Source organism: Vanacampus margaritifer, chromosome 2 (genome assembly GCF_051991255.1).
Source record: "Vanacampus margaritifer isolate UIUO_Vmar chromosome 2, RoL_Vmar_1.0, whole genome shotgun sequence".
NCBI classification, from domain to species: Eukaryota; Metazoa; Chordata; class Actinopteri; order Syngnathiformes; family Syngnathidae; genus Vanacampus; species Vanacampus margaritifer.
In genome coordinates this window covers 30,595,772-30,622,174 of record NC_135433.1, presented here as the reverse complement: position 1 = coordinate 30,622,174, position 26,403 = coordinate 30,595,772, and the positions used below count along the sequence as shown (strand labels likewise).

General features: G+C 38.7%; 1 protein-coding gene and 1 long non-coding RNA gene across 2 annotated transcripts in view; one reads left to right on the top strand and one right to left on the bottom strand.

The window, feature by feature from the left end:
• Nucleotides 1-25,956, bottom strand: part of LOC144042880 (uncharacterized) — a 31,702-nt gene extending 5,746 nt beyond the window's left edge. The window contains exons 1-3 of the long non-coding RNA XR_013291001.1: nucleotides 25,873-25,956; nucleotides 17,581-17,679; nucleotides 6,195-6,337 (exon numbers count right to left, since the gene is read on the bottom strand). This is a non-coding gene — a long non-coding RNA (uncharacterized LOC144042880). The remainder of the gene's footprint in view (nucleotides 1-6,194; nucleotides 6,338-17,580; nucleotides 17,680-25,872) is intronic.
• Nucleotides 1,308-17,042, top strand: LOC144042876 (myosin-7-like). Its single transcript, XM_077555914.1, has 37 exons — nucleotides 1,308-1,718; nucleotides 1,800-1,943; nucleotides 2,025-2,181; nucleotides 2,270-2,297; nucleotides 2,371-2,479; nucleotides 2,807-2,899; nucleotides 2,992-3,055; nucleotides 3,556-3,654; nucleotides 3,764-3,867; nucleotides 3,941-4,079; nucleotides 4,420-4,538; nucleotides 4,605-4,754; nucleotides 4,865-5,035; nucleotides 5,121-5,430; nucleotides 5,574-5,644; nucleotides 6,153-6,358; nucleotides 6,448-6,571; nucleotides 6,651-6,787; nucleotides 7,164-7,419; nucleotides 7,504-7,746; nucleotides 7,813-7,989; nucleotides 8,067-8,212; nucleotides 8,303-8,393; nucleotides 8,513-8,902; nucleotides 10,089-10,215; nucleotides 11,568-11,686; nucleotides 11,769-11,965; nucleotides 12,045-12,228; nucleotides 12,319-12,484; nucleotides 12,570-12,694; nucleotides 12,793-13,101; nucleotides 13,180-13,383; nucleotides 13,479-13,775; nucleotides 15,548-15,652; nucleotides 15,752-15,847; nucleotides 16,367-16,501; nucleotides 16,923-17,042. Exons 1-37 carry the CDS (start codon nucleotides 1,518-1,520, stop codon nucleotides 16,941-16,943), a joined length of 5,814 nt encoding a protein of 1,937 aa, XP_077412040.1. The 5' UTR covers nucleotides 1,308-1,517; the 3' UTR covers nucleotides 16,944-17,042.
• Nucleotides 25,957-26,403: the final 447 nt, after the last annotated feature.

Below are 26,403 nucleotides of genomic sequence, written 5' to 3'. Positions count from 1 at the left end.
CAGTGTGAGCCTACTAACCCTCCGACCAAACATTCACACCTTGCATACATCAGTGTGAGTGACACTTGTGTGCAGTTGTACGGATAATCACAATAATGTACTGTATTGGTAAAAGGCATTACAGGCAACTACCTAAATACATAAAGAGTGTCAAGATATAATAAATACGACGCATCTATAGAAAACAGAATGCATACATATGCAGAATGATTACGGTTTCTGAATTTCTTCTCCAATATTCCTTTTATGGGGGGCTTTTAGATTGATTTTCGTGTGTAACGGCATCCACTGAGAAGGTACAATTGAAAAATTTTAAGAGCTCTGGGACCGAGGGTATAGATCTACAGTAACTGTAAACAGTGATGAGTGATCATAAAGCGATGCCACAGCTGTGACCTTGGCCCTGTCTTGTCTCATTGTGGATAGCAGCTGCAACTCTCCAGTCACCCTCTTGAAATGTATTTCACACCATGTCACTTGACGTTGTTGCCTATTGTTGATCTCGATGTGTTTGGGGTCTCATAAATCTGCTTGCTTGCAGGGCCGCAACACTTAATTTAGAATAGGAACAGGCCCAATGTCTGTATAACAAAATCAGACATGATTTATCATATATTGTCATAAAATCTGTGCAGTATATGCATTATTGTTCATGCGTTTTGTCCTTGAGATTTTGCGAGTCATGATGATAAGTAACACAAACAACAATTAGTAATAAAAAAAAACAAGAAAACATTGTAAACCAAATAGACTAACCCAATATTACAAAAAACAACAACATATACATAAGATGTTCTATTTTGCATCCTACAACAAAACTGCTACTATTAAAATTGCTGTTATAGTATAAATGTACTTAATAGAGAGCAGTCTGCTGCCCCCCACCTACCACCACCCCTTCCTCTGTCATGTCCAATCTTGCTTATTGTTCTGTTGTGGACAAGGTGATAGCAATAAATAGCAACACTGGACTCTTCCCAATTTGGGGGGTGTCTTTTTCTGATATGCAAATGAGATTCCATTTCCCTCACATCCATCACCTTATTTGGCTGAGTAACAACCTTTATTAATGGAGACGACACCTGACATCAGCTACCAGAGCCATCATTTCGTTTGACAGAGGTTGAGAGCTTAAGGTATGCGCAAAACTACACTACAAATTCACTCACTAAAAAGATCACTTGAGTTTACTGTTAAATGTAAAATTCAAGATTGTTTTTTTCTGAACTTTACCGTTTTTGTTTTGTTTTGTTTTTTACCAATTTTATTTGAATTCTGTTCTTTCTGGTAGGTGCTTTTTATTTTATTTTATATCAGGTAAGCGCTTGAGGAAATTCATTGTTGTGGTACTGATCAAAATGGATGAGAACATTCAAATTTGATATATTACTACTTTACTACTGTGTAAATATTTTCAAAAGACATAACTTATTTGGCGTAGTTTCAAGAAAAATGTGCCGTTCAAAGCAAGTTACAGTACATTGTCTCTTCCCAGAAAAAGACAACAAAGAAGCAAAATGGGTGATGCAGTAATGGCAGAGTTCGGGCCAGCTGCTCCTTTCCTTCGAAAGACAGACAAAGAGCGTTTGGAAGCCCAAACTCGACAATTTGACATGAAGAAGGAATGCTTCGTTCCAGACGCTGAAGTTGAGTACGTCAAGGCATCCATTACAAGTCGAGATGGTGACAAAGTCACTGCTCAAACTGAGTTTGGAAAGGTACTGCTCATGGTCATTTTGTTGAAACCCTAACAAACACCTAAAAGTTTTCATTTTTGACGAATTGATTTTATTTTACAGACTGTGACAGTAAATGAGAGTGACGTACACCCTCAGAACCCACCAAAGTTCGATAAAATTGAAGACATGGCCATGTTCACCTTCCTTCATGAGCCTGCTGTGCTGTTTAACCTCAAAGAGCGTTACGCGGCATGGATGATCTATGTGAGAAAATCATTGGAATTTTACTGCCATTCTTGATGTCACAGAATTTGAACATTTTCTTTCTTTTTTTTGTTATGCCAGACCTACTCTGGTCTGTTCTGTGTGACTGTCAATCCCTACAAGTCGCTGCCAGTTTACAACCAAGAGGTGGTTGTTGCCTACAGGGGAAAGAAGAGGAGTGAAGCTCCTCCTCACATCTTCTCCATCTCTGACAATGCCTACCAGTACATGCTGGCAGGTACACATTTTTTGTCAAAATACTTACCTCCAATACTCAATTCTTGTGTAAAACCTATGATTGATAAACACTTCTTTTTGTTTTGCAGATAGAGAAAACCAGTCCATTCTCATCACGTGAGAAAGACCAAAAGCATGTTTTTGAGCACTTAATGTTATTCTTGACCTAAACATGAACTTGTATGTACAGAGGAGAATCTGGTGCTGGAAAGACTGTCAACACCAAGCGTGTCATTCAATACTTTGCCAGCATTGCTGCAGTTCCAAGTGGCAAAAAAGATCAAGTTGTTGAGAAGAAGGTGATACATACTTCAGAATGAAGAAAGGGCGAACATTGCACTCAGATTTACAATCAATCATTTTCCACAGAAAACAAGCTATGAGCACATGGGTGTAGAAAAAAGATCAACTGTTTAAAAGTGAACCATAAAAAAAACAAATATGTTCTTTCATTTTCATTTATAACACATACATACAACAATGGAGAAAGGCACATTTTCACCCCTTACTTAATTACAAAAGATATGCCTTTGTTTGACTTTTGAGGTTTTACCAATTTAAAAGTCAAGTTTATTTCCCCTACACACTTTGTCCCAAAGATAGTAATTCAGATGTTTTGTCTTCAGGGTACCCTGGAGGATCAAATCATCCAGGCTAACCCTGCGCTGGAGGCCTTTGGTAACGCCAAGACTATCAGAAATGACAACTCCTCCAGATTTGTGAGTATATTTATTCATTGAAGCTTATTTTTGATAAACATTAGGAATATTTCTCCATTATCAACATAAATATTCAACACTTTTCTTTCCAGGGAAAATTCATCAGAATTCATTTCGATAATCGAGGGAAGTTGGCTTCTGCTGATATTGAGACCTGTAAGTGAAGTACTGTATTATTTCGCCACATAATCTTTCCAAGACAAATCTTCTCAACGCTTGTGTGGTACAATCTAAATGCATGAGAGAAAATCTGAGACAGGCAAGTCATGTTAAGTGATCAGAAATCAACTGACTTGGTCGGTTACAGAAGAGATCTGGGCCAAACACACAGACAACCATTCAACTGCTAAACTATGGACTAAGTTAGACAACTATTCAATTATCCTAATTTACTGTGCATGGAAATTGCACATAGGAGTAAGTAGGACTAAGTAGGACCAACGACATAAGTAGAACATGCAAATTTCACTCAAAAAGATTTGTGCTTAGCTTCAAGCAACAATGTTCTTGTAAGCAACTGTGCCCACTGTACTGTTTTAAAAAAACATACTTTATCGCTATTTTGATATCTCTTAAATGTTTACAAACGTAGTGACAGGAAACAGCAAAACAGTTTTTTACTACAACATAACATTGCATTCGTATACATTAAACAGATCTTTTGGAAAAGTCTCGCGTGACCTTCCAGCTGAAAGCTGAGAGGGATTACCACATTTTCTACCAAATCTTGTCTCAGAAGAAACCTGAACTTCTAGGTAAGTAGTCAACAGCAAATTATTACAAAATCAATATTTGCCTAAATAAATTAATCTTGTATTTAGTCTGTGTAACATATTTGTTTTTTATTTTTATTTTATTTTTTAGAAATGCTGCTCATCACCAACAACCCATACGACTATGCCTTCATCTCCCAAGGAGAGACAACAGTTGCCTCCATCGATGACTCTGATGAGCTTATGGCTACGGATGTCAGCTAACAATTGATTAGAGTACAGTCTTAAATCCAAATGGGTTTTTTTTTTCATTATTTGTATTTTTCAGGAGGCTTTTGATGTGCTGGGCTTCACTCAAGAAGAGAAGAACAGCATTTATAAGTTGACCGGCGCCATCATGCACTACGGTAACATGAAGTTTAAGCAGAAGCAGCGAGAGGAACAGGCAGAAGCAGATGGCACTGAAGGTAACAATTCATTTAGTAATCTGTTAGCATGGCACAACCTGTATTAAGAATATTTCCCCACTTTTCCGTGACAAATATATCTGAAAAGAATGTGTGGGCCTGGTGTTATGGTCAAACCCAAGATTCTCTAAGAGATTTATTACGTCTAGATTCGGTTATACTACAGTACACTATAATTTATAATGGCAGTAAAGTATGAGTTCAGTTGCCTTTAACATACACTCTTGTAACCTCCTCTAGCAATCACCATATATCAATGCATTATTAACAAAAAAAAAATAAAAATTTAGACAAAAGATGTTCAACAAAGACATGTTGTATACAAATATTTTCCCTACAGATGCTGACAAAGTTGCGTACTTAATGGGCTTGAACTCGGCTGACCTTGTCAAAGGTCTCTGCCATCCAAGAGTTAAAGTGGGAAATGAGTGGGTCACCAAGGGGCAAAATGTTGCCCAGGTTAGTATTAGTGGACAATCTTTTGAGGGAAAAATGGAAGTCAGAAGTTGATCAATTCTTTTCTAGGTTTACTACGCTATTGGTGCACTAGCCAAGTCGGTGTATGAGAAGATGTTTCTGTGGATGGTGATCCGTATCAACCAATCTCTGGACACCAAGCAGCCTCGGCAGTACTTCATTGGTGTTTTGGATATTGCTGGATTTGAGATATTTGATGTGAGCTGTGTTTATTATTCATGGAGTAAAATAAATACTCCTACTCTTATTTTGGTTTACTGCACGTGAGAGTTGAAAAACGAGAAAACTTTTTCCATTCTCCATTACAGCTTAACACCTTTGAGCAGCTGTGTATCAACTTCACCAATGAAAAACTGCAACAGTTTTTCAACCATCACATGTTTGTGCTTGAGCAAGAAGAGTACAAGAAGGAAGGCATTGAATGGACCTTCATAGATTTCGGTATGGACTTGCAAGCCTGTATCGACTTGATTGAAAAGGTGAGGTTAGTTGTAACGTGTTAATCATTTTTACCCAAAATGTTTCAGCAACCCAGATTTTACAAGTCGTCTTTTGTCCTCCCAGCCCATGGGCATCATGTCCATCCTTGAAGAGGAGTGCATGTTTCCCAAAGCGAGCGATACAACCTTTAAAGCTAAGCTCTACGACAATCATCTAGGAAAATCCAACAACTTCCAGAAACCCCGGATCGTCAAAGGAAAACCGGAGGCTCATTTTTCTCTTGTCCACTATGCTGGAACTGTTGATTACAATATCAGCAACTGGCTGGTGAAGAACAAGGACCCTCTAAATGAGACTGTTGTTGGCCTTTTCCAGAAGTCTAACCTCAAACTATTATCGATTCTTTTTGCTGGGTATGCAGGAAGCGATTCTGGTATGTTGAGCTTTTAAATAAATAATCATTGTGAATAAATCAAGTTATTCAGGAATACAAACCTTAAACGTGATTGCTTCCAATGCATTATGTTTTTATGATGTATGTACAATTATGTACAATTTATGTTCATTTACCTCAAGAGTCTGGCGGCAAGGGAAAAGGTGCCAAGAAGAAAGGTTCTTCCTTCCAAACTGTGTCTGCTTTACACAGGGTAAGAAATTTTCTTTTCTTTTTTTTTTATGTATTTTTTTTAAGAGTTATCCAACTTTATAACTGTTACAGACTCACTGATTGTATAGGAACATTAAAAACAGTAGCACCAGAAAGGTAATGGTCATGCTCAATAACTCTTATTGACAAGTTATCACAGGCTACATTCTGCTTTTTTTAATTACTTTTTTTATTTAAAATGCTATGCGATTTTTGAGATAAAATAATAAATTGAATGTTGTACAGTCGAAATCTACATTAAAAGAAGGGAAGATATCATTACATCAAGCACTGGCTTCTAACACATTTTTCAAGGAGTGGACGGAAAAGCAATCTACACTGCAACCACCATAGGGTCCTGTTCATATGTGGGATTGTAGAATAGACTTTTTGAATGCAAAAAAATCATAAAGTAATAGAATAATTAATTGATGCAATGTACATTATGAGTTTAACAATAGTTACAAATTACAATTGATCAAAATCCGTTTTCTGTACTGAACTCACAGGAGAATCTGAACAAACTGATGACCAACCTGAGGTCTACTCACCCCCATTTTGTACGCTGCATCATCCCCAATGAGACCAAGACTCCTGGGGCCATGGAGAACCCTCTGGTGATGCACCAGCTGCGCTGTAACGGCGTACTGGAAGGAATCAGAATCTGCAGAAAGGGCTTTCCCAACAGGATCCTCTATGGAGATTTTAAACAGAGGTTTGCATCTGAGTAAATTACCAATTCGTAGCACGTTACCTGAATCAATTGGATAATCTCACAAGGAAAATGTTTCATTTCCATTAAAGATACCGTATTCTGAACCCCAATGCAATTCCTGAAGGACAGTTCATTGACAACAAGAAGGCTGCAGAGAAACTGTTAGGTTCTCTAGATATTGACCACAACCAGTACAAGCTTGGACACACCAAAGTCTGTATTTCATGCCTTGTGTAAGAGTATATTATTTTGATATGATTTTTTAAAAATACTGAATAATGCGATCCGACAGGTGTTTTTCAAAGCTGGACTGCTGGGTCAGCTTGAAGAGATGCGAGATGAGCGATTAGCACTGATCATCACTGGCATCCAAGCTCGGTCAAGAGGTCTTCTAGCAAGAATTGAATTTCAGAAGATTCTTGAACGAAGGTAAAATGTCAAAGCCAAACTCAGTAAAATATGAATATTTCATGATAAAACAATTGTAACTACATCAAACACTGCATGAAAGTCTAAAACATGCACGCTAGGCCAACTGAAGACTCTAAATTGGCCAACCTCCTTTATATAGAATATTTATTTGCAATCGTTCCAAAAACCAGAGCAATAAATAGCAATTTAACCAACAAAGCAACAACAATACAAATACCTCAACATTACTAAACTTACAAGTGGTCTAGTGTGTAGTCCACCTTCATCTATACTCTGGGACAGGCTGAAGCTAATCATTTCAAAATGAATGAAGGAATTTGGAAGATCTCTAGCAAGTTCCAAAATAAAATCAATGACAATCTGTTATCAACAGGGATGCATTACTTGTAATCCAGTGGAACATCCGTGCCTTCATGGGGGTCAAGAATTGGCCCTGGATGAAGATGTACTTCAAGATCAAGCCTCTGCTCAAGTCAGCAGAGTCTGAAAAAGAAATGGCCAACATGAAGGAAGAGTTTACCAAACTAAAAGAGGCTTATGCCAAATCAGAAGCCCGGAAAAAGGAACTGGAAGAAAAAATGGTCACACTTCTCCAAGAGAAAAATGACTTACAGCTTCAAGTTCAGGCTGTATGGCTACCATCAGAAATACCAATCATGTTAAGACTAAAATAAGACTGCCAACTCATCATTATGTGTATTTGTTATTAACAGGAGCAGGATAATCTTTGTGATGCTGAAGAAAGATGTGAGGGACTGATTAAAAACAAAATCCAGATGGAAGCAAAATCCAAAGAGCTAGCTGAAAGATTGGAGGATGAGGAGGAGATGAATGCTGAACTAACAGCTAAGAAACGTAAATTGGAGGATGAGTGCTCCGAGCTAAAGAAAGACATTGATGACTTAGAATTAACCCTTGCTAAAGTGGAGAAGGAAAAACATGCCACTGAAAATAAGGTATAACCAAGATACAGTCGTAAAGACGATCATGGGTGAGTTGAACATGTACATTTCTGTGATTAGGTGAAAAACCTGACTGAGGAAATGGCAGCTTTAGATGAAATCATCGCCAAGCTGACAAAGGAGAAGAAAGCCTTACAAGAAGCTCATCAGCAAACGCTGGATGACCTTCAGAGTGAAGAAGACAAAGTCAACACTCTGACCAAGGCCAAGTCAAAACTAGAGCAGCAAGTGGATGATGTAAGATTCAAGATGAAGTGTAATCAGCCAATAATCAAGGCTAGCTAAACAAACTAATTGTGACTAACCTCCTACAGCTGGAAGGATCCCTGGAGCAAGAGAAAAAAGTGCGAATGGACCTTGAAAGGGCAAAGCGAAAGCTTGAAGGGGACTTAAAGTTAGCTCAAGAAAGTCTTATGGATCTGGAAAATGACAAGCAACAACTTGATGAGAGGCTGAAAAAGTAAGAGGTTACAGGTTTTAAAAAAAAATACACAAGTATGTTTTAACTTATTTTCTGGAATGACTGAAATATATTTATGTACATTAACAGGAAAGATTTTGAAATTAACCAACTTTTGGGGAAAATAGAGGATGAGCAAACCATGAGCACACAACTCCAGAAGAAATTAAAGGAATTGCAGGTAATATCAATATATTGTATGAAATAATGTTTCATACAGAAGCATTCTTGGTTTAACACATGGATATCAATGTAACAGTTCAGTGACTTGATTTTATATTGGACTTTATATTGATGTAGGCCCGCATCGAGGAGCTGGAGGAAGAGCTTGAGGCAGAGCGAGCTGCTCGAGCAAAAGTGGAGAAGCAGAGAGCAGAACTGGCAAGGGAGCTGGAAGAGATCAGTGAAAGGCTGGAGGAGGCTGGTGGAGCAACATCTGCCCAGATTGAGATGAACAAGAAGAGGGAGGCCGAGTTCCAGAAACTCCGCAGAGACCTGGAAGAGGCCACTCTGCAGCATGAAGCCACTGCAGCCACACTGAGAAAGAAACAAGCTGACAGTGTAGCTGACCTGGGAGAGCAGATTGACAATCTGCAGAGAGTCAAGCAGAAACTGGAGAAGGAGAAGAGCGAGCTCAGGCTGGAACTGGATGATGTCGTATCCAATATGGAACATATTGTAAAGTCCAAGGTAATCTATGCTAAGCTTATTATCTTTCCAAAGTGTAAGAACAATACTTTATTTTTGTTTATCTGCAAGAATTATTATTTTTTTTAATTTGTTATTCACAAATTGCCAGTACATTTAATATTCACTATTATATTAAGTAATTTGGGCTCACATTGCTTTCCACAAGTATAAAGTGAGTACATCAAACTGGTAGGGTTTGATTGATTTACTTAAGGTTTGGGTGTGTAAAAATGGATGCAAACTTGATTGCGCATGCAAACTTGATTGCGCATGCAAACAGATGTGCAAGTTGATTTACTAACCAGGTGCACCCAGGATTGCATCTGCCAAACGTGTTGAAATGTCACAGAGCTAATTCTGTGTATCGTGGGAGAAGGATTATGCAAATAGATGGATGTGAAATGTGAAATCACATTGCCTCACGCAATATGATTTATTAAACCTAAGACAAATTGCAATGGCCGAGAGGTGGATAACTTTTCTTATTTGAGATGCCAACCAAAATTATTGTGACGTGTTCTCTATTCAGCAATGAAACTTTGGGCTTCTAAATGCCAGTTACAAAGATTCATGCCATGCTATGACAAAACTCCTTTCAACTCCACGCATATGGGGCTTTCAACACTGTTACAATTGGTGCTGGCCTCTTCCAGAACAGTTTTTCAGGTGTTGCATAACGTTAATAATAGTGACTGAGACACATGCTGGAAAACTTTTCAAGTAAACATTTTTCTAGCTTATGAAAGAAATGGACCCCTCAGGTACGCATTCACACACACAAAACATGGCCACCAACAGTGCACACAAATTGCAAGAGCAAACAGTCTAACACATTTGGTTTAACATCAAAGACGCCAAACACATATTGTAACAGTAGATCACGCATCACTCAGCTGATTAAGTTTAGGTGGGGACTGATCTAAATGTGATAGGACAAAGTTCACAATTAACACAGAAATTATCAACACAAATGATCAAAGTTGTTAATAAGGACTTTCCTTTTGCCCATCTGTCATATATATGACAGCACAACCGAGCAAAACAAAAAAAGTTATATCGTTGCACATTGTATATCAAGGGACTTGATAGGTAGATGTGTTACATCATGGGTGAGTTATTGTATTGATTACTAACACTTACATCTGTTCAATAAATGTATTATAAATCAATGTTTTCTACTTTTCAGAATCATTTGGAGAAAATGTGCAGGTCCCTAGAAGACCAGATGAGTGAATATAAAACAAAGGCAGAAGAGGGACAGCGTACCATCAATGACTTGACAATGCACAAAGCCAAGCTTCAAACTGAAAATGGTATTTATGTTGGTTTCAATTTGAATTATATATTAATTATATATAAATTGTATTTCCTTCTGCTCCATCACACCTGCTCCTAATTTTAATGCACCACACACACACACACACACACGCACACACACACACACACACACACACACACACACACACACACACACACACACACACACACACACACACACACTTGTATTTATACACTGGGTGGGGTCAGATCCACGGTGTAGGGGTATAAGCTCGCCATACGGCGAGCTGGCGAACTCTGTTACAAGGTTAGTTTTCACTAGGCACGCTGGCGTGACGACTGGAACCTTTTCCTGCCGGGCGTGGGGGCTGGGTTGTGGTGGGTGGCAGGTGTGGTTGGGGGGTCGTGGGGGGAGTGTGGGCCGGTGGGTTGCTTGGTGGGCCTGCCGTGACCCGTTCTGCTGCGTTGGGCTTGGGGTGCAGGCCGTGTTAGGGTGGGGGGCGCTCCGCACTCCTGGGCTTGCTCTCCGGCCGGAAGCCCCCGCGAGGCCCATGGGTTGTGACCTGGCGCAGCCGCGGCCTGGGGAGGGTTGTGCTTGCCCTGTCCTGGCCGTGGTCGACGGCTCCCTTCTTTGGTGGAGGTTTTCATGCATGCCAGATCCACCACATGCTGAATCGGTGGAGGCTGATGTGTGTGGATCTCACTGCTTCATCTATTCTTCCTTTCTTCAGTCTTTCCTTTGGTGTGTCTTGAGGTCTCCCTAGTTTGTTGGAATTGAGATGTTTCTGGGGTTGGTGAAAGATTCTGGTTTGTAACCCTGTTGTGTTGTAGGTGGTGTCCAGTCGGTGCTGGATTTCACTTTTCTTTCTTTTCTTTGATCCCTCCTCAGGTCTAGCGGGATTCTGAAGTCTTCGGTTTAGGTGAAGGGTACGGGATTTTTAATAGGTTTCATGTACATTTACGAGCACAACTGTTAATGTACAAAAGTTAAATGTGGCTTAATGACACACAATTGCTATGAATCGTCTCCAAAATTCACATGCACATCTTTACTCGTGTAAACTTCAACCTCTAAAAATATCCAAAGAAATGCCACAGTATTTTTGGATTTTATGGCAATTAAGCCTTTTTCTCACTATGCATACTGTGCGATCATAATTTTACATACCCCTAGGGCAGGGGTGGCCAAGTTCGGTATCTAATGATCAGCTCATCAACAAGCTTTGCAGAAGCCTGATAACGATCCTGATGATGAATTAGGTATTTTAGTTGAGAGAAGCATGGAAAACAGGCTGGATAGTGGCTTTCGAGGACCAAACTTGGCCACTGCTGCCCTAGGGCATGTAAACGTTCAAACACAACTGTATTATTACTCTGTAAAAATTAGGTGAACTTGCAAGGCAACTTGAGGAGAAGGATTCCCTGGTGTCGCAACTCACTAGAGGAAAACAATCCTACACTCAACAAATTGAAGACCTTAAAAGGCAACTGGAAGAGGAAGTCAAGGTAACATGTCCTTGTGATGAAAATATTACACATAAGTGTTAGTATTACAACATGGTGCACTGCCAAATATTTTTCATTTTAGGCCAAGAATGCTTTAGCCCATGCTGTGCAGTCTTCTCGTCATGACTGTGACCTGCTCAGAGAGCAGTATGAGGAGGAGCAGGAGGCCAAAGCTGAACTGCAGCGTGGTATGTCCAAGGCCAACTCTGAGGTGGCTCAGTGGAGGACTAAGTATGAAACTGATGCCATCCAGAGGACTGAAGAACTGGAGGATGCTAAGTAAGTAAACTAATACTGCATAGCCAACAGTAATACTGACAGTGTCACAGTAAACTAAGGATCATTAATGAAAATGCAGGAAGAAACTCGCTCAGCGTCTGCAGGATGCTGAGGAAGCTGTGGAAGCAGTTAATGCTAAATGTTCCTCTCTGGAGAAAACTAAACACAGACTGCAGAATGAAATTGAAGATCTCATGGTGGATGTTGAACGGTCAAATGCTGCCTGTGCTGCTCTGGACAAGAAGCAAAGAAACTTTGACAAGGTTTAAATAATTTCATGTTGAGTGCCAGTAACTTCTTTTTTTTTTCACGAACACAATTCAAAGTATTTAAAAACATGAACAATCTATCAGATCTTGGCAGAGTGGAAGCAGAAATATGAGGAGTCTCAGACAGAGTTGGAAAGCTCTCAAAAGGAGGCAAGGACTTTAAGCACAGAACTTTTTAAACTGAAAAACTCTTACGAAGAATCTCTTGAGCACCTCGAAACTCTGAAGAGAGAAAACAAGAACCTACAAGGTCAGTTAATATTAACATAATCATTAATTTCGATATAATATGAACATCAATATAATTGGCGAATTTGTTTCATTTGAATGCATAGAGGAAATCTCTGACCTCACTGAACAAATCAGTGAGGGCGGAAAGAGCATCCATGAGCTTGAGAAAATACGAAAGCAGTTGGAACAGGAGAAGTCTGACATCCAAACTGCTTTGGAAGAGGCAGAGGTAAGTTGTGTTGTCTAAAAAAAGAACATTCAATTTAAACCAGTCTCTTTCATTAATAGATCAAGCAAGTGCAGTGATACATTATTTGATCTTTCTAGGCCACATTGGAGCATGAGGAAGGAAAGATTCTCCGAGCCCAGCTTGAGTTCAGTCAGGTGAAGGCTGAAATTGAGCGCAAGCTGGCTGAAAAAGATGAAGAGTTGGAGCAAGCAAAGAGAAACCAACAGAGGATTGTGGAAAACCTTCAGAGCTCACTTGAGGCTGAGACCCGAAGTAGGAACGAGGCCTTCCGTTTGAAGAAGAAGATGGAGGGAGACCTCAATGAAATGGAGATTCAGCTAAGTCAAGCCAACAGGCAGGCAGCTGAGGCTCAGAAGCAACTCAAATCTGTTCATGCACATCTGAAGGTATGAATGGACTGAAAAAAAAGCCCTCTAAGCTACCCTTAAAAAATATACGTTAACAGTGGGGTTTTAATCTTGAAGGATTCCCAACTCCAACTTGATGAGTCTCTTCGTGCTAATGATGAGCTCAAAGAGAACATCGCCATAGTTGAGCGACGTAACACCCTCATGCAGGCTGAACTGGAAGAACTTCGGTCTGCTCTTGAGCAAACTGAGAGAGGACGCAAACTTGCTGAGCAAGAGTTGCTGGATGTTAGCGAGCGGGTGCAGCTGCTGCACTCACAGGTAAAAATTCCGTCATGGAAATTGTAAAATGCTTGGTGTGTTAATGACCCCCCCCCCCCCCCCCCCACCCACACCCACACCCTCTATTCACACAGAACACCAGCCTGCTAAACCAGAAGAAGAAATTGGAAACTGACACAGCTCAGCTTCAGAGTGAGGTTGAAGATGCAGTTCAGGAGTGCAGGAATGCTGAAGAGAAGGCCAAGAAGGCCATCACTGATGCTGCCATGATGGCAGAAGAGCTGAAGAAAGAGCAGGACACTAGTGCACACCTGGAGCGGATGAAGAAAAACATGGAGCAAACCATCAAAGACCTGCAGCACCGTCTGGATGAAGCTGAACAAATTGCGATGAAGGGAGGGAAGAAGCAGATACAGAAGCTTGAGACAAGGGTAAATCTTACAAAAACTCATGCAACTAGAAATGCTGACCACATGCAGTTACAAGTTACCTGCTAAAAAATGTAGTTAGTAACGTAATACAAGTACAATAATATTAAAGTAATGTAACTGGATTACTTTTGGATTACTCCAATATTGAGTATGCTCATGAAGACAAAATAAAAATAAATATCACCACATTATATATTCGATACAATGTGCCCCTGCTATTTGCGGGTGATAGGGACCCGGGCAACCTACAAATAGCAAAAATCCTTGTGTAATTAAAAAGCATGTAGGCTATTGATTGATTGATTGAAGGCCATATGCTGTTTACGAACTTTCACTGAAAGCAACCATACCTCAGTTAGATAGATAGATAGATAGATAGATAGATAGATAGATAGATAGATAGATAGATAGATAGATAGATAGATAGATAGATAGATAGATAGATATCCAATGAGAATGACGATGTGTGACATCAACTGCAAAATTAACTTTTATCCCAGTCACAAGTTTAGCCGTGTATATGTTGTGTATGATGTTTAAATAGTGAATTGGTGGGAGGAAGATTTGTTTGGAAGGTGTAACTCACATTATGGCTGTAAGCTAGCGGGCTAGCTAGCAAAAAGCTATAGCGCGTAGCATGCAGCTGGACTCTCAGCTCAAACTTTCGTTTCGAGTAAGTTCCAGTGAATACCGGTCGTCATTTCCTCCTCCCGTCCGTGAAGCTTTTTCAAACTGCCCGCGTGTGGCGGACAGGACTCGTCAGTTCTTTCGTCTCCACCTCCCTGACATGTAGCAACGGTCCCACTCTCTCGGCGTGCACGCTCTCTCTCTCTCACTGTCTTTCTCTCTCTCTCTTTCTCTCTCGCCCTCTCTCATTGTAGAAATTGTAATCCGTCAAAGTAATCCCCATTTTTGATTTGTAATCCGACATGTTCAGAATATAGTTAAATTTTTTGTAATCTGATTACATAACCGCGGTACATGTATTCCGTTACTCCCCAAGCCGTATAGCTCAACTAAAAAACCCCAACAATAAATCTTTTGATAGCGGTGAAAATAAGCATTGTGGTTTAACAAGTGTGCACACAATCTTATAACTGGGGGTGTAGCTGAGTTCAGTTAATCAATCACGCTTATTAACTTGAAATCAAGTTCCGCTTTTATAGGATGCCTTTCCAGATATATTTGCTTTCTAGTTAAAGGCGAAAGGTTTTGGGCCAAAATGGACTCGTACTTGGATCGTGAGAGCTCTCGAGAGCACAGCGTGGGGGAGGGTGACTCTCCCGATCGTATTTTGTTTCTTTAGGAACGCTACGAGGCTTTCTTTATATCAGTTTCGCAATACTCAGCAGAGAGCCAGCCGCCATTCTACGTCACTACGCAGAATGTGTTTGGTACATAAACAACAATGACGGCGTATGTACAAATAAAGTTTCTACAAAATGTATTAAACTGGAAATTATTTTTGAAAACTGAATCTCATAGTTATGTTAGTAACAACCAAATAAATCATATGGAGCAAACTTGTCATTTTAAAATATATATATTTTTTCAGTTGTTTTACAAATTGGTGGTGACATTACAAGTGGAAAAGGTTTGAAAATGGTTGTAAAAAAAAATTTGTATCACCAAAACTTGACAATTGAACAGGGGTGTATACTTTTTTTTTTCTAATTTATCTTTTGTTAGCGCTCAAAATATAGTAACCCTGTATTAAATTGTAAACAGACATCTAGGATTTCATAAAAATAAAAAAAATATCCTCCTAACAGATCAAAGAGCTGGAAAGTGAAGTAGAAATCGAACAAAGGAAGTCAAGCGATGCTGTCACGGGAGTACGGAAGTATGAGAGACGCATTAAAGAGCTAACCTACCAAGTAAGATTTAATCAAATATAAAACATGTAACAACGCTTGACGTTTTTTCTATTTAATATGAAAAAGATGGGTTGATGTATTTGTTCATATTTATTTCAGACTGAAGAGGATCGCAAGAATCTAGCCCGTCTGCAAGATCTGGTTGATAAACTCCAGTTAAAAGTCAAATCATACAAGAGGACTGCTGAGGAGGCTGTAAGCACTCATCATGTATCATAATACTACTATGAAATCCTACTAAAGTGCATAGTAATCACTTAATTAAAAAGCCTTTTTTTAATCAACATTTTTTGCCCGCCAAATTTGAAGAGCACCTGTTATGTGTTAATTATTTTGTCATTTAATGTTATAAGAAAGTCTTCAACATTTTACGATCCACTGCACACTCTCATCCTCCTCTTTTTCTAATCAGTTAATTACTTGCATAGTAAAAAATAATAATAAATGACCTCAGTAGTTTGACATGAACAAATATTCTCAATGTCATACGCAAACATTTATTAAATGCATGTAGATATATTTATTAAAATACAACCTGTGCTACCTTTAACGTAACCATCCGCAGTCAAGATAAAGGATAATCTGTGGTCAAAATTAATAGTGATTAATCTGCATTAATATATGATTAACAAAATAAATTTTTGTGATTAATTAATTAGTTAACGCTTTAACTTTGACAGCACTACTTAAAACGTGATAATGTTTTGTCTATAGGAGGAACAAGCCAACAGCAATATGGCCAAGTTCAGGAAAATTCAGCATGAGCTTGATGAAGCAGAGGAGAGAGCTGACATTGCTGAATCTCAGGTCAACAAGCTGCGTGCCAAGAGTCGTGACATTGGCCCAAAGGTCAGTTTCGGATGTTTTGTTCATGTGATAAATACAACAAATGCATCTTGTGGACATCATTGGAATGGGGTTATACAATATATTATGAATTAAGCCTACTGGTAAACATTTATTGACAAGATATTAGTTGTTGCTACAGTCGACAGAACAACAAATATCATGACACAATAGCACATTAAATTTCTGCCAGATATAATGAAAATAAAGTAAAAGCTAAGTGGGGATATTTCCATATTTACCCTCATTAGGAGATTTCCTGTTGTTGTTTTTTATTATCATGATAAAACGATTTTATAGATAATCCTTGACCAAATGAAATGTCTAAATCAGACAAGTTAGACAATATAAATTCAAAACAAAAACGAATTACAATTCTAAGAAAATTGTTAGATTCACGTAGTCTTTTTTTCTGTTATTGAAGAAAGGACAGGAAGAAGAATGAAGCTCCTGGATCATCTATTTGCCTCTGAGTCACCTGTGGCCTGACTGTTGGTGATTCCCTAAGCGTGTTAATCAGTAGAATAAAGTAATCTGCATCCCACACTGTGCTTTGCCTTTTTTTATTCCAATTCCATAAAGATTCCTACTTTGACACTTTATCTCCACAAGTAACAGATTTTCAGAAATTATTTAAAACATGTATTTATATATATATTTAGAAACAAATCTCCAAATTCACTGTAAAGGGTCTTAAAAGTTGTAACAAAGAGATTCAGTTTTTAGTTAGGGTTGATATCTCAAGTAGTACTGTTTCAGTAGCAATCAGTCACACATAATAAAAGCCACATAAACTGAACAGTATATACATTAGAATGTCAGAAATCTCAATTATAACCCAATGATTGAAATCAAATATAGTTACATGATTTTATAAGAATATTGGACTTTAGTCTTGTACATGTAGTGTTTTCTTTCACTCATTAAATTATGAAAGTGATAAAGTGGATTAGTATTAAAATTAATCGAATCAGATTTGTGAGCTCAATGACTATTGTAGATGTGACAGAATAAATATGGAAATGTTAAACAATACCTTTTGTATTGTGAATTGTTTTTGTAGAACGCGATATATGACTTACCTTTATCGTGTTTCTCCGTCATGCACAATACCCATTGCACTTTTCCTCAGCAAGAGTCCTTCTGAGTGTTAAGATCCCAACGCATTGTCTGAATGGACGCTGGGATGAAGGACAAGACAAGAAAAGGACATATGGAGGCGAGGTCCAATACTCAACACCTCCTCAAGTGACCGGCTGTAAATAAGCATTCTAACAATAGCAGCTTCATCTGACAGACTTCAACTTTAAGACACACAGAGTTCCTCACACCTTGCCTTTGTTCACATGCATGTGATTGCGTAAGTGAATAAAGAGAAGAGAAGTGAATGAATGATACAAGGACTGGGGACAGCTGAGAATGGCACATTTAATGAGAGGCTTAGAGTTCATCCTTATCCTTGAAGCCGGGAATAGATTAAAGATAAGTAATGGAGTTCAGAAACTAAGAAGTCAAACATATAAATGATATGAGATTGTTTAAACTCTAATACCAACCCTGATGAAAGAATCACAAATCTGACTCTTATCTCAGTTGTTAAGAATGATTTTTAAAACAAAAAAACACATCAATTTATTAATTCAGTAATGTTCTTTGTACAACTTTTAGTTGAGGTATTTTTTCTGGAAATATTTTGTCAAGTTCCAAAGTGCCATTCAACTCATTTCAATGGCAAAAAACTTGACTCACAAGTCATATGCATACCATACCTAAGGTTGGGAGGGTTACTTTTAAAATGTAATCCATTACAGTAAAAAAAAAAAATGAAGTTAGTAACGTAATCAAAGTACCATAATATTAAAGTAATGTAACTGGATAACTTTTGGATTACTCCAATATTGAGTATGCTCATGAAGACAAAATAAAAATCACCACAATATATATTCTATACAATGTGCCCCTTTTATTTGCGGGTGATAGGTACCAGCCAAACAGACAGCAAATAGCAAATAGCAAATAGCAAATAGCAAAGCAAAGAAAGAAAGAAAGAAAGAAAGAAAGAAAGACAGACAGACAGACAGACAGACAGACAGACAGACAGACAGACAGACAGACAGACAGACAGACAGACAGAAAGACAGACAGACAGACAGACAGACAGAAAGACAGACAGACAGACAGACAGACAGATAGATAGATAGATAGATAGACATCCAATGAGGATGACGATGTGTGACATCAACTGCAAAATGAATTTTTATCCCAGTCACAAGTTTAGCCGTGTATATGTTGTGCATGATGTTTAAATAGTGAATTGGTGGGAGGAAGATTAGTTTGGAAGGTGTAACTCACATTACGGTTGTAGGCTAGCGGGCTAGCTAGCAAGAAGCTACAGAGCGTAGCATGACGCTGGACTCTCAGCTCAAACTCGTTCCCACCTCCCCGACATGTAGCAACGTTCTCAACGCGCTCTCTCTCGCTCTGTCTTTCTCTCTCTCTCTCTCTCACCCTCTTTCGCACTCTGTCTCATCGTAATTGTAATCCCTCAAAGTAATCCCCATTTTTAATAAATGTACCTGTAACCTGATTACATGTTTTTTCCTATAACTGTAATGGAATATAGTTTAAAAAAAATTGCCATCTAATTACGTAACGGCGGTACATGTATTCCGTTACTCCTCAAACCTGACCATATCTTACTATGGCTCAGTTTAGCTAGTATGATTAAAGCTTCAATCAGTTAGCTTTTTGTTTGAGCCTTTTTGTAGCTTTTTTGCTCCGCTTATGTGAAAATTAACAGCGTGTTGAACTATCCATCCATTCATAATCTGCATCACCTACCTTCACTAGGATCGCGGGCAAGAGGCCGGCCGGGTACACCGTGAAATGGTCGCTAGCCAATCTCTAGGCACAGACAAACACCCATTCGCACTCATATTTAACACAACATTTTTAACTGGAATCACAATCTATAACAGGCGATCATTCCTGTCTGTGTGTGACCCACGAGGCTTTCTGTCTGTACACAAGCGCATGAGCACATACGTCAGTTAGCTAGGCAATAGGAGCACTATAAGTTTTAAAGCTGCTCTATGTAGGAAATTTAATTTTTGCACGCACTAATAGGAGCAAAACTTTATTACGGAAGACTAAGCACAGAGGCTTTTAAAGAGGCAAGAAAAGTTAGATAGGGCCGTGAATGTTCTTGGCATAGTAGTGTTTCATTCTGCTACCATGCTGTAGATACAATAGGCTATCATCACTGAGGAAAATAAAGATGACATTTAGCCTCAATGGAACACCACGGAATGGAACGTCTTCTCTTCATAACATCATACTTCTCAATTTTGTCCATTCTTGGCATTCCTTTCATGCTAAATGTCACCGTCCACTTTCACCCTCAATTACGACAGAAAAGTGTTTGAGATTGAGGTAACTGCAAATTTAAAACAACAAAACACGTTTTTTTCTAAATGCCAATATCACTTTTTTTTATGTAGAAAGAAAGACATTTGGTGCATCGCTTTTCAAGCCCAAATTCAATCTCGTCTCTCTTCGCCGCTCAAATGTGAAACCGATGTTAAGCCTACTCGTTATTGCCCGGCGTTGGTCAATTTCAATAATTTTGTGGCACTTGTTTTTTTGGTGTTTTTTTTTAGCCTTCTGCGGAATACCTGTTGGTATCTGGAGGGTGCTAGATGGTGATCTCTTCTGAACTAATTTAGAATTCATTACAGCCAAGCTCCTGGTCGTGACTGTGAGACAAGAAGCGAACACGAGAACGCACATGACGTCCCATCCGCACACAGAGGGTGGGAAATTCAAACCCAAATCCAGTCTGAAAACTATTAGCCAGAGACTTGCAGGAGTACCCATTGTGAAGAGAATATATTGTCAAGGTGTAAATCTGCTAATTAGAACATGTTTGAGTCATAAATAGTCAAATAAACAGGCTATTGTAAAGATATTTTTGGACAAAATCCTACATAACTCACCTTAAATTTTAACACACAATTTCACGCAGGCTTGTTTCTCTTATTCCAATCAAAAAGGGCCATTGTAGGTCTACTGTTTGTTTTTTTTCCCTTTATTTCTTTACTTTATTCTTAACTCTTTCACTGCCAGACGTTTTCAGAAACGGGTTGTCCCCACTGCCAGCCGATTTTAAGCATTTTGAGTGATCTTTCAAGGTCCACAGAAAATGTTGTGTTTGGACTATGGAAACACACATACTATCAAATGAAAGATTGGACTCTCATCTTCCATCAGAAAAAAAAGTTTGTTTCTACCTTATTCCGTTCTTCAGTAATCAACAATAGAAAATGGTTACTTTCACCAAAATTCTCTCTTTTGAAACAAAAAACGGAGAAAAAGAGCTTTTTGTGAAACGATGTTATTTCATGCACTCTAGTGAATTGTACACTTCTTTTTGTCCATGAATGATGCCACAAACACCTAAATAGTGCTTTACTTCTGTAAAACGCTTTCACCAATAATGAAAAAGTGTTTTTTGATTGCAAAATACGTTTATTTCCATTCAACAGTGTAACAATTTGACAAAACAATTTCGCAAACTATTTACAAATGTGTGCAACTGTGGTACTACTTACAATTATGTGGATGTTTCAAATACAGTTTTTCCTTTTGTAACGCTCTCCTGCGTGCAAGGAGACGCCAGGACTCGCACAACAGTTTACTTTCACTTTCGCATTGGTCCGTTTTGCGTGCAAACGTTACACTTTCTTGACGGCCTTTTATTCCGGGGAATAAAAAGCAATTAGCAGACTGTACACACTTCCTCCGATGAATATGCATTGGACTCGGGGCACTCTCCGTCGTCCGATCGAACGTCCGCCTGTGCGTGCTCGGTTGCGCTCCGCGTTACGACACCGTCATAGCCGCCGCGTCAGCGGTTCCAATTTCGCCGTCAAGCTCGGATTCACCTTCATCATCATCGATGATGATCATCGTCGTCATCAATGTACTATTTTAGCGTTGGTCGATGCCTTTCGTCTTGTAAGTGTAGAGCTGCTTGCAAACGCTCGCCATTGCCCGTTCCCTCCTCCATCTAGCTCCATCTAACGTCTTCTACTGCCGCGTCAATGCTTCCCAACCACGGAGTCACCACCCTCATCTTCATCATCGATGATGATCATCGTCGTCAACAATGTGCTCTTTCAGCGATGCTTTTGGTCTTTGAAAAAAACGGCTCGGACGTGAGCTCCTCGCGATCGGCCGCCATTTTTCCTGTGTCTTCCATTCTCATCTCCTGCTCGACGCTCTAGCTCTGCCTCTACTGACGCCCACCCGATCTTGTCAAAAGAGAGTCATCGCTGCCCTCTAGGGGCCAAAAATAGTCATTAGGCACAACAGACAGGCTGGAAACTTTCACCAGACATGCGGAAGGGTTTCCTCTACCAGTTTCAAAAAAAAAAAAAAAAATCATTGGATGACGTCTTTTGACGTCATTGGCAGTGCTCCGTAGGTTTTTACTTGACGTCTTTAAACGTCATTGGCAGTGAAAGAGTTAAATGTTTTTAAAGTTTTTGTTTATGTGTTTCATCGTTGTCGTTGTCATTGTCATTGTATGTTCTTTTAAGTTACTTTTGTTGTCTCCGTTTTGTTTCTGAATGTCCTTAATTCGCCCATTATCCTCAACTATTTCACACATTTTACCCTTGGGGTCAATTTGACCCCAGGGATATTTTCCTCCAGAAAAGGATGTACATAGACTTGTTGACAGGCACTTTGTTTTATTTGTTGAATACATAAATACCACCTAGATACCACCTTGATAATGGAACTCTGTCCTTTAGCGCCACCATCAGGCCAAACTTTAAAATTAGAATGAATGTATCTGACAGTTTTTCTCTATAGGTTTGGCACATTTCTTGAAACTGAGATGACATTTTCAAAATACCATGGACAAATCCCAAAACTACCTTACAATTGGTCTCAACTGAATGGCATTTCTCATTGCTTTCGTCAAATTGCCAATGTCTTTCTTAGTACATGTCTCAATTGCCTCAGCGGATCTGTGCAAATGGTTATGTAACACATACAGTTAGCACAATGTGAGGATGGTTGAGAGTCTCAACCATAACCGGTTTGACGGTAAATTATGATATTAAAAGTCAAGATTTTTTAAAAACCTCCCAAACCGGTAAATTGTTCAGCCCCGGCCCCGACTGGGGGCGTACGCCTGAAATGGGCACCTGCGGTGTGCACTGTGCAGCGGCGGGCAGCGGCGGGCAGCGGCAGCCTCGTTTCATTGTTTACGTCACGTTAGTGTGCCTTTGCTGCAGCAGCCAATCACGTTACTGTCGAGCTGGAGGCGTCCTGCTTCGGGGAATTCATTACTAATAAATCTCACAAACGCGGCTCACCATCGATGATAACGTAACTAATTAGCATGGCTAGACATGTTAACATCGACTACAAGCGTTTTATGTGACTCGCCTGAGGTAGGAGGACGCGAGCACTGAGCGAGCTGGAGGATGGCTGAAGGAGGTGAACCACCAAGCAAACTTTCCCCCCGTCCAAACACAGTCGGCTATAAGGGAATTTTTCGGCTTTCGAACAGAAATGGCGACCGTGGCTTGAAGGAAGGCTGTACTACTTGCAAAATGTGCTTCAGAAGAGTGGATGCCAAAGAGCACCACCCATCACTGTTTGATAAACTCAAGGTAAAATAACATAACGCTGTCTGAAAAATGAACGTTTGCAACTACGCTATGAATTAGTAGTGTGTCTTATATTGTTGAACAAATACTGAGCTATCAAGGCTGATAGGTGTCTAACTAGCATGGCTAACATGTTCACATCACAGTGTTACTCTTTCTGCAAAATAGTTAATTTTACCGTTGCGCTCAAATTTAATGTAGCCGATATGTCTATAATTTTGTTTAAGGTTTCCACCATTTTGTAAATAGTTAAAAATCATGACATAAAAAAAAAAACTGAATGGAGGCTGTGCAGAAAATGAACACTCATGCATTAACATAAATGCTAAAGTCAATATTGTAATTTTTTGTGTTTATCGTGCTGTAAATTAATAATTATACGTTTCAGTTTAATTTCATTATCAAATATTTCATTATTCGTTTATTGTTAAGCTGCAGGTTTTGCCATCACACCACAACAAAAAAGGTAAGGTCTTTTTTTATTGTTTAAATACTGTACAGGGTGCAAATGTAAAAAAAAAACAAATAGAAATTAAAATGGGAATTTTCTGTTTTTGGGAACGGATTAATTGCATTTACATTATTTCCTATGGGAAAAATGCTTCAGAGGTTGAACAACTCGGACTTTGAACACTTCGCAGGAACGAATTGTGTTCAAACTCCGAGGTACCACTGTATGTGTGTGTGTGTGTGTGTGTGTGAAATATGTAAATGACACTGTTTAAGTTTTTGAAAATTTTTGTTTTTGCATTTTTGTATTGCAGAATTGCGTTGTTTTATTGTGCTATTATAATATAGTACTTATAGTATAGATACTTTTATTTTGAAGGATACAGGAAAAGGTCTTATAAACCGGTAGGAACTGAGATGAGTAACCGACGTATCTGGTAGTCTTCCAAGTGCAGAGAAGACGTGTGCGCGCCACAGGAAACCAGAGAAAACTGAAGTTTACAACTAATTCAGTGAACGATTCTTTAGCACCTGGTTGAGAAGGGAAAGAGGTTCGTATTGGAGCAATGTTTCATTGTTTAACTAATGTTGCTAGATTTCATGTTCATTGTGTAATTTACTGCATAGTAAAACGTTACCATTTTTGTCCACTGGAGTGTGCTAACGCTCCTTGGTAAATATTTAGCAATGCTATTGCTCATGATTCTGTTTTATTGCCTAAGAATCTGTATTTCTCTATGGTTTATTTTTGTTTGAAGGTATTTATAAAGGCAACAGGCAAGGTTAAAATGTTTATTTACAATATAAATTGTACTCAAGAGATTGTCAAGGCTATAAAGGTAATAATTTAAGGCAATTCATTTATAGTATATGGTATGGTGACCAAATAAATCCTCTTTTGGGATGACAGACCATTTTCTTGCGTCCTGTTGGGGCGTCCGGGGTTTTTATAAATTCATGAAAATGCCAGGTTCGCAATGCGTAACTAATAGGAGGTGAAGTACACTGTGTAACTGCGACTGATACCAAAAGGCCGGGGGCAAGTGTCCTCTTTTTTTGGGAAATGGGAATATGGTTACCCTAGTATATGGCTTAAATACGGCAAAAGGTCACACAAAACATACCGTTTGAGTTATTCATTGCTATTTTTGTTTATTTGTATTGTAGCTCTGACAGTGTGTTCACACAACGGAAGGTTAAATAAAAGTTGTGAACCAACAGTTGGTTTATTTCAACCGAGGATGCTACAAAATGTTATTAATGTTAATATTTTATTTATTTTGCAATATTGCATTACAATTCTATTTATTTTACATTATTTATATATGTTGTATTATACCGCATATATATTTTCGATAATAATAATTATTTTTAATGACTTCTAGTCCAAATAAATATGAGATCGTGACCTAGCACCCTGAATTTGATCTGCTGCTGCTGCTGTTTACAGGGAAAAGTAGGGGGAGGGGTCGTGCATCATCTCACAGTGTTAGCGCTATTGACAGATGGATGGCTCGCTTATGTTGTTGTCTATACATCAAAAAGTTTTACAATGGTAAGATCCAAACCCTCAGGTACTGCATTAAGAAAGCGTGAAAGGAGGAGGAAAAACGGGCCCAGGGTGGAGGCATGTATGTCAGTCAATCAGAACTGTCTATAAAAATAAACATCAAAATAGCATTCATTTTCAGCAATTTTTCTAAGTTTCCCATCAATTGTTAACAAAATGGGCGTCCGAGATTGACCTAATTATTTTTACTACTTTTTATATGTATCTTACACAAATATATTGTACATAGTTTGAAAACATTTTGTAGTTAATAATGTCAGCAAAAATTGCACTTAACAGTTGTATTGCACTGTACTTATGCTATATATTTGTATTAGTTTGTATTGTAGTTGTCTGGGAGGGGGGCTACAATCTAGATTTTCGCCTAGGGCACCAAATCACCTAGGGTGACCCTGCTGCATGTGTTGTGTCTTGTATAAAGCACATTAAGTTACCTTGATTATGAAATGTGATATATAAAGCTGCCTTGCCAACAGTTGTCGACGACGTTTCCTAGCATGAAAAGATACTTCAGCTAACCCTAGTAGCCTACCTTGCTACCTTACCTTGTAGCAACTTGATTGAACAGTAAATGCCGTAAACCAGTAGCCTAGAAATGGTAATAATGTGTTGGTATTGCGGAGAAGGTAAGAAATGTGAGACATATCCAGATTAAAGCAAGGTACACTCACTTATTTTCACTCAATATGACGGGAGGTAAGATAACAGGTAGGGTAAGGTGTCCACCTCCAAGCACGCAGAATCCCCCCCGACGCTCAACTACAAAGCAATATTGGGAGGGGTGAGGTGGATCAAACCATTTTGAAGAAAAAGGAGGTGGGGCTAGTGAATTTTTGTTGTTAAAATATTACGTTTCAACTTTGTACAATACTGTATGCCCCACCCCCTAGTGATTTAGCTTGTTCAACACAAACACAGTAAAAAAAAAAAAATTAAAAAAAAGTAATACAACAGTAAAAAAAATAAATTAAAAAAAGTAATACAATTATATACAGTATAGTTTACAGTATATGAGCTGGATATAGGCAATGATAAACTGTATGTGTTTGAATATTAAAATGTATTACGCTGCTCTTGTGTACATTGGTTTAATTAAAAAAGAAAAGAAAAAGGGTATAGAAATGTTGTCCTTCCTTAAAAAGGCATTTTAGGTATGCATCTGGTCATTACGTGTAAACAAAATCAAACATGGTCGTACAGTT

Bases quoted from the DNA above. Each gene is read 5' to 3' on its own strand.
- LOC144042876 (XM_077555914.1), top strand. From the start codon at position 1,518: ATGGGTGATGCAGTAATGGCAGAGTTCGGGCCAGCTGCTCCTTTCCTT. The intron at 4,080-4,419 runs GTAACAATTCAT...TTTTCCCTACAG, and splicing joins AGAAGCAGATGGCACTGAAG to ATGCTGACAAAGTTGCGTAC. The intron at 7,747-7,812 runs GTATAACCAAGA...TTCTGTGATTAG, and splicing joins AACATGCCACTGAAAATAAG to GTGAAAAACCTGACTGAGGA.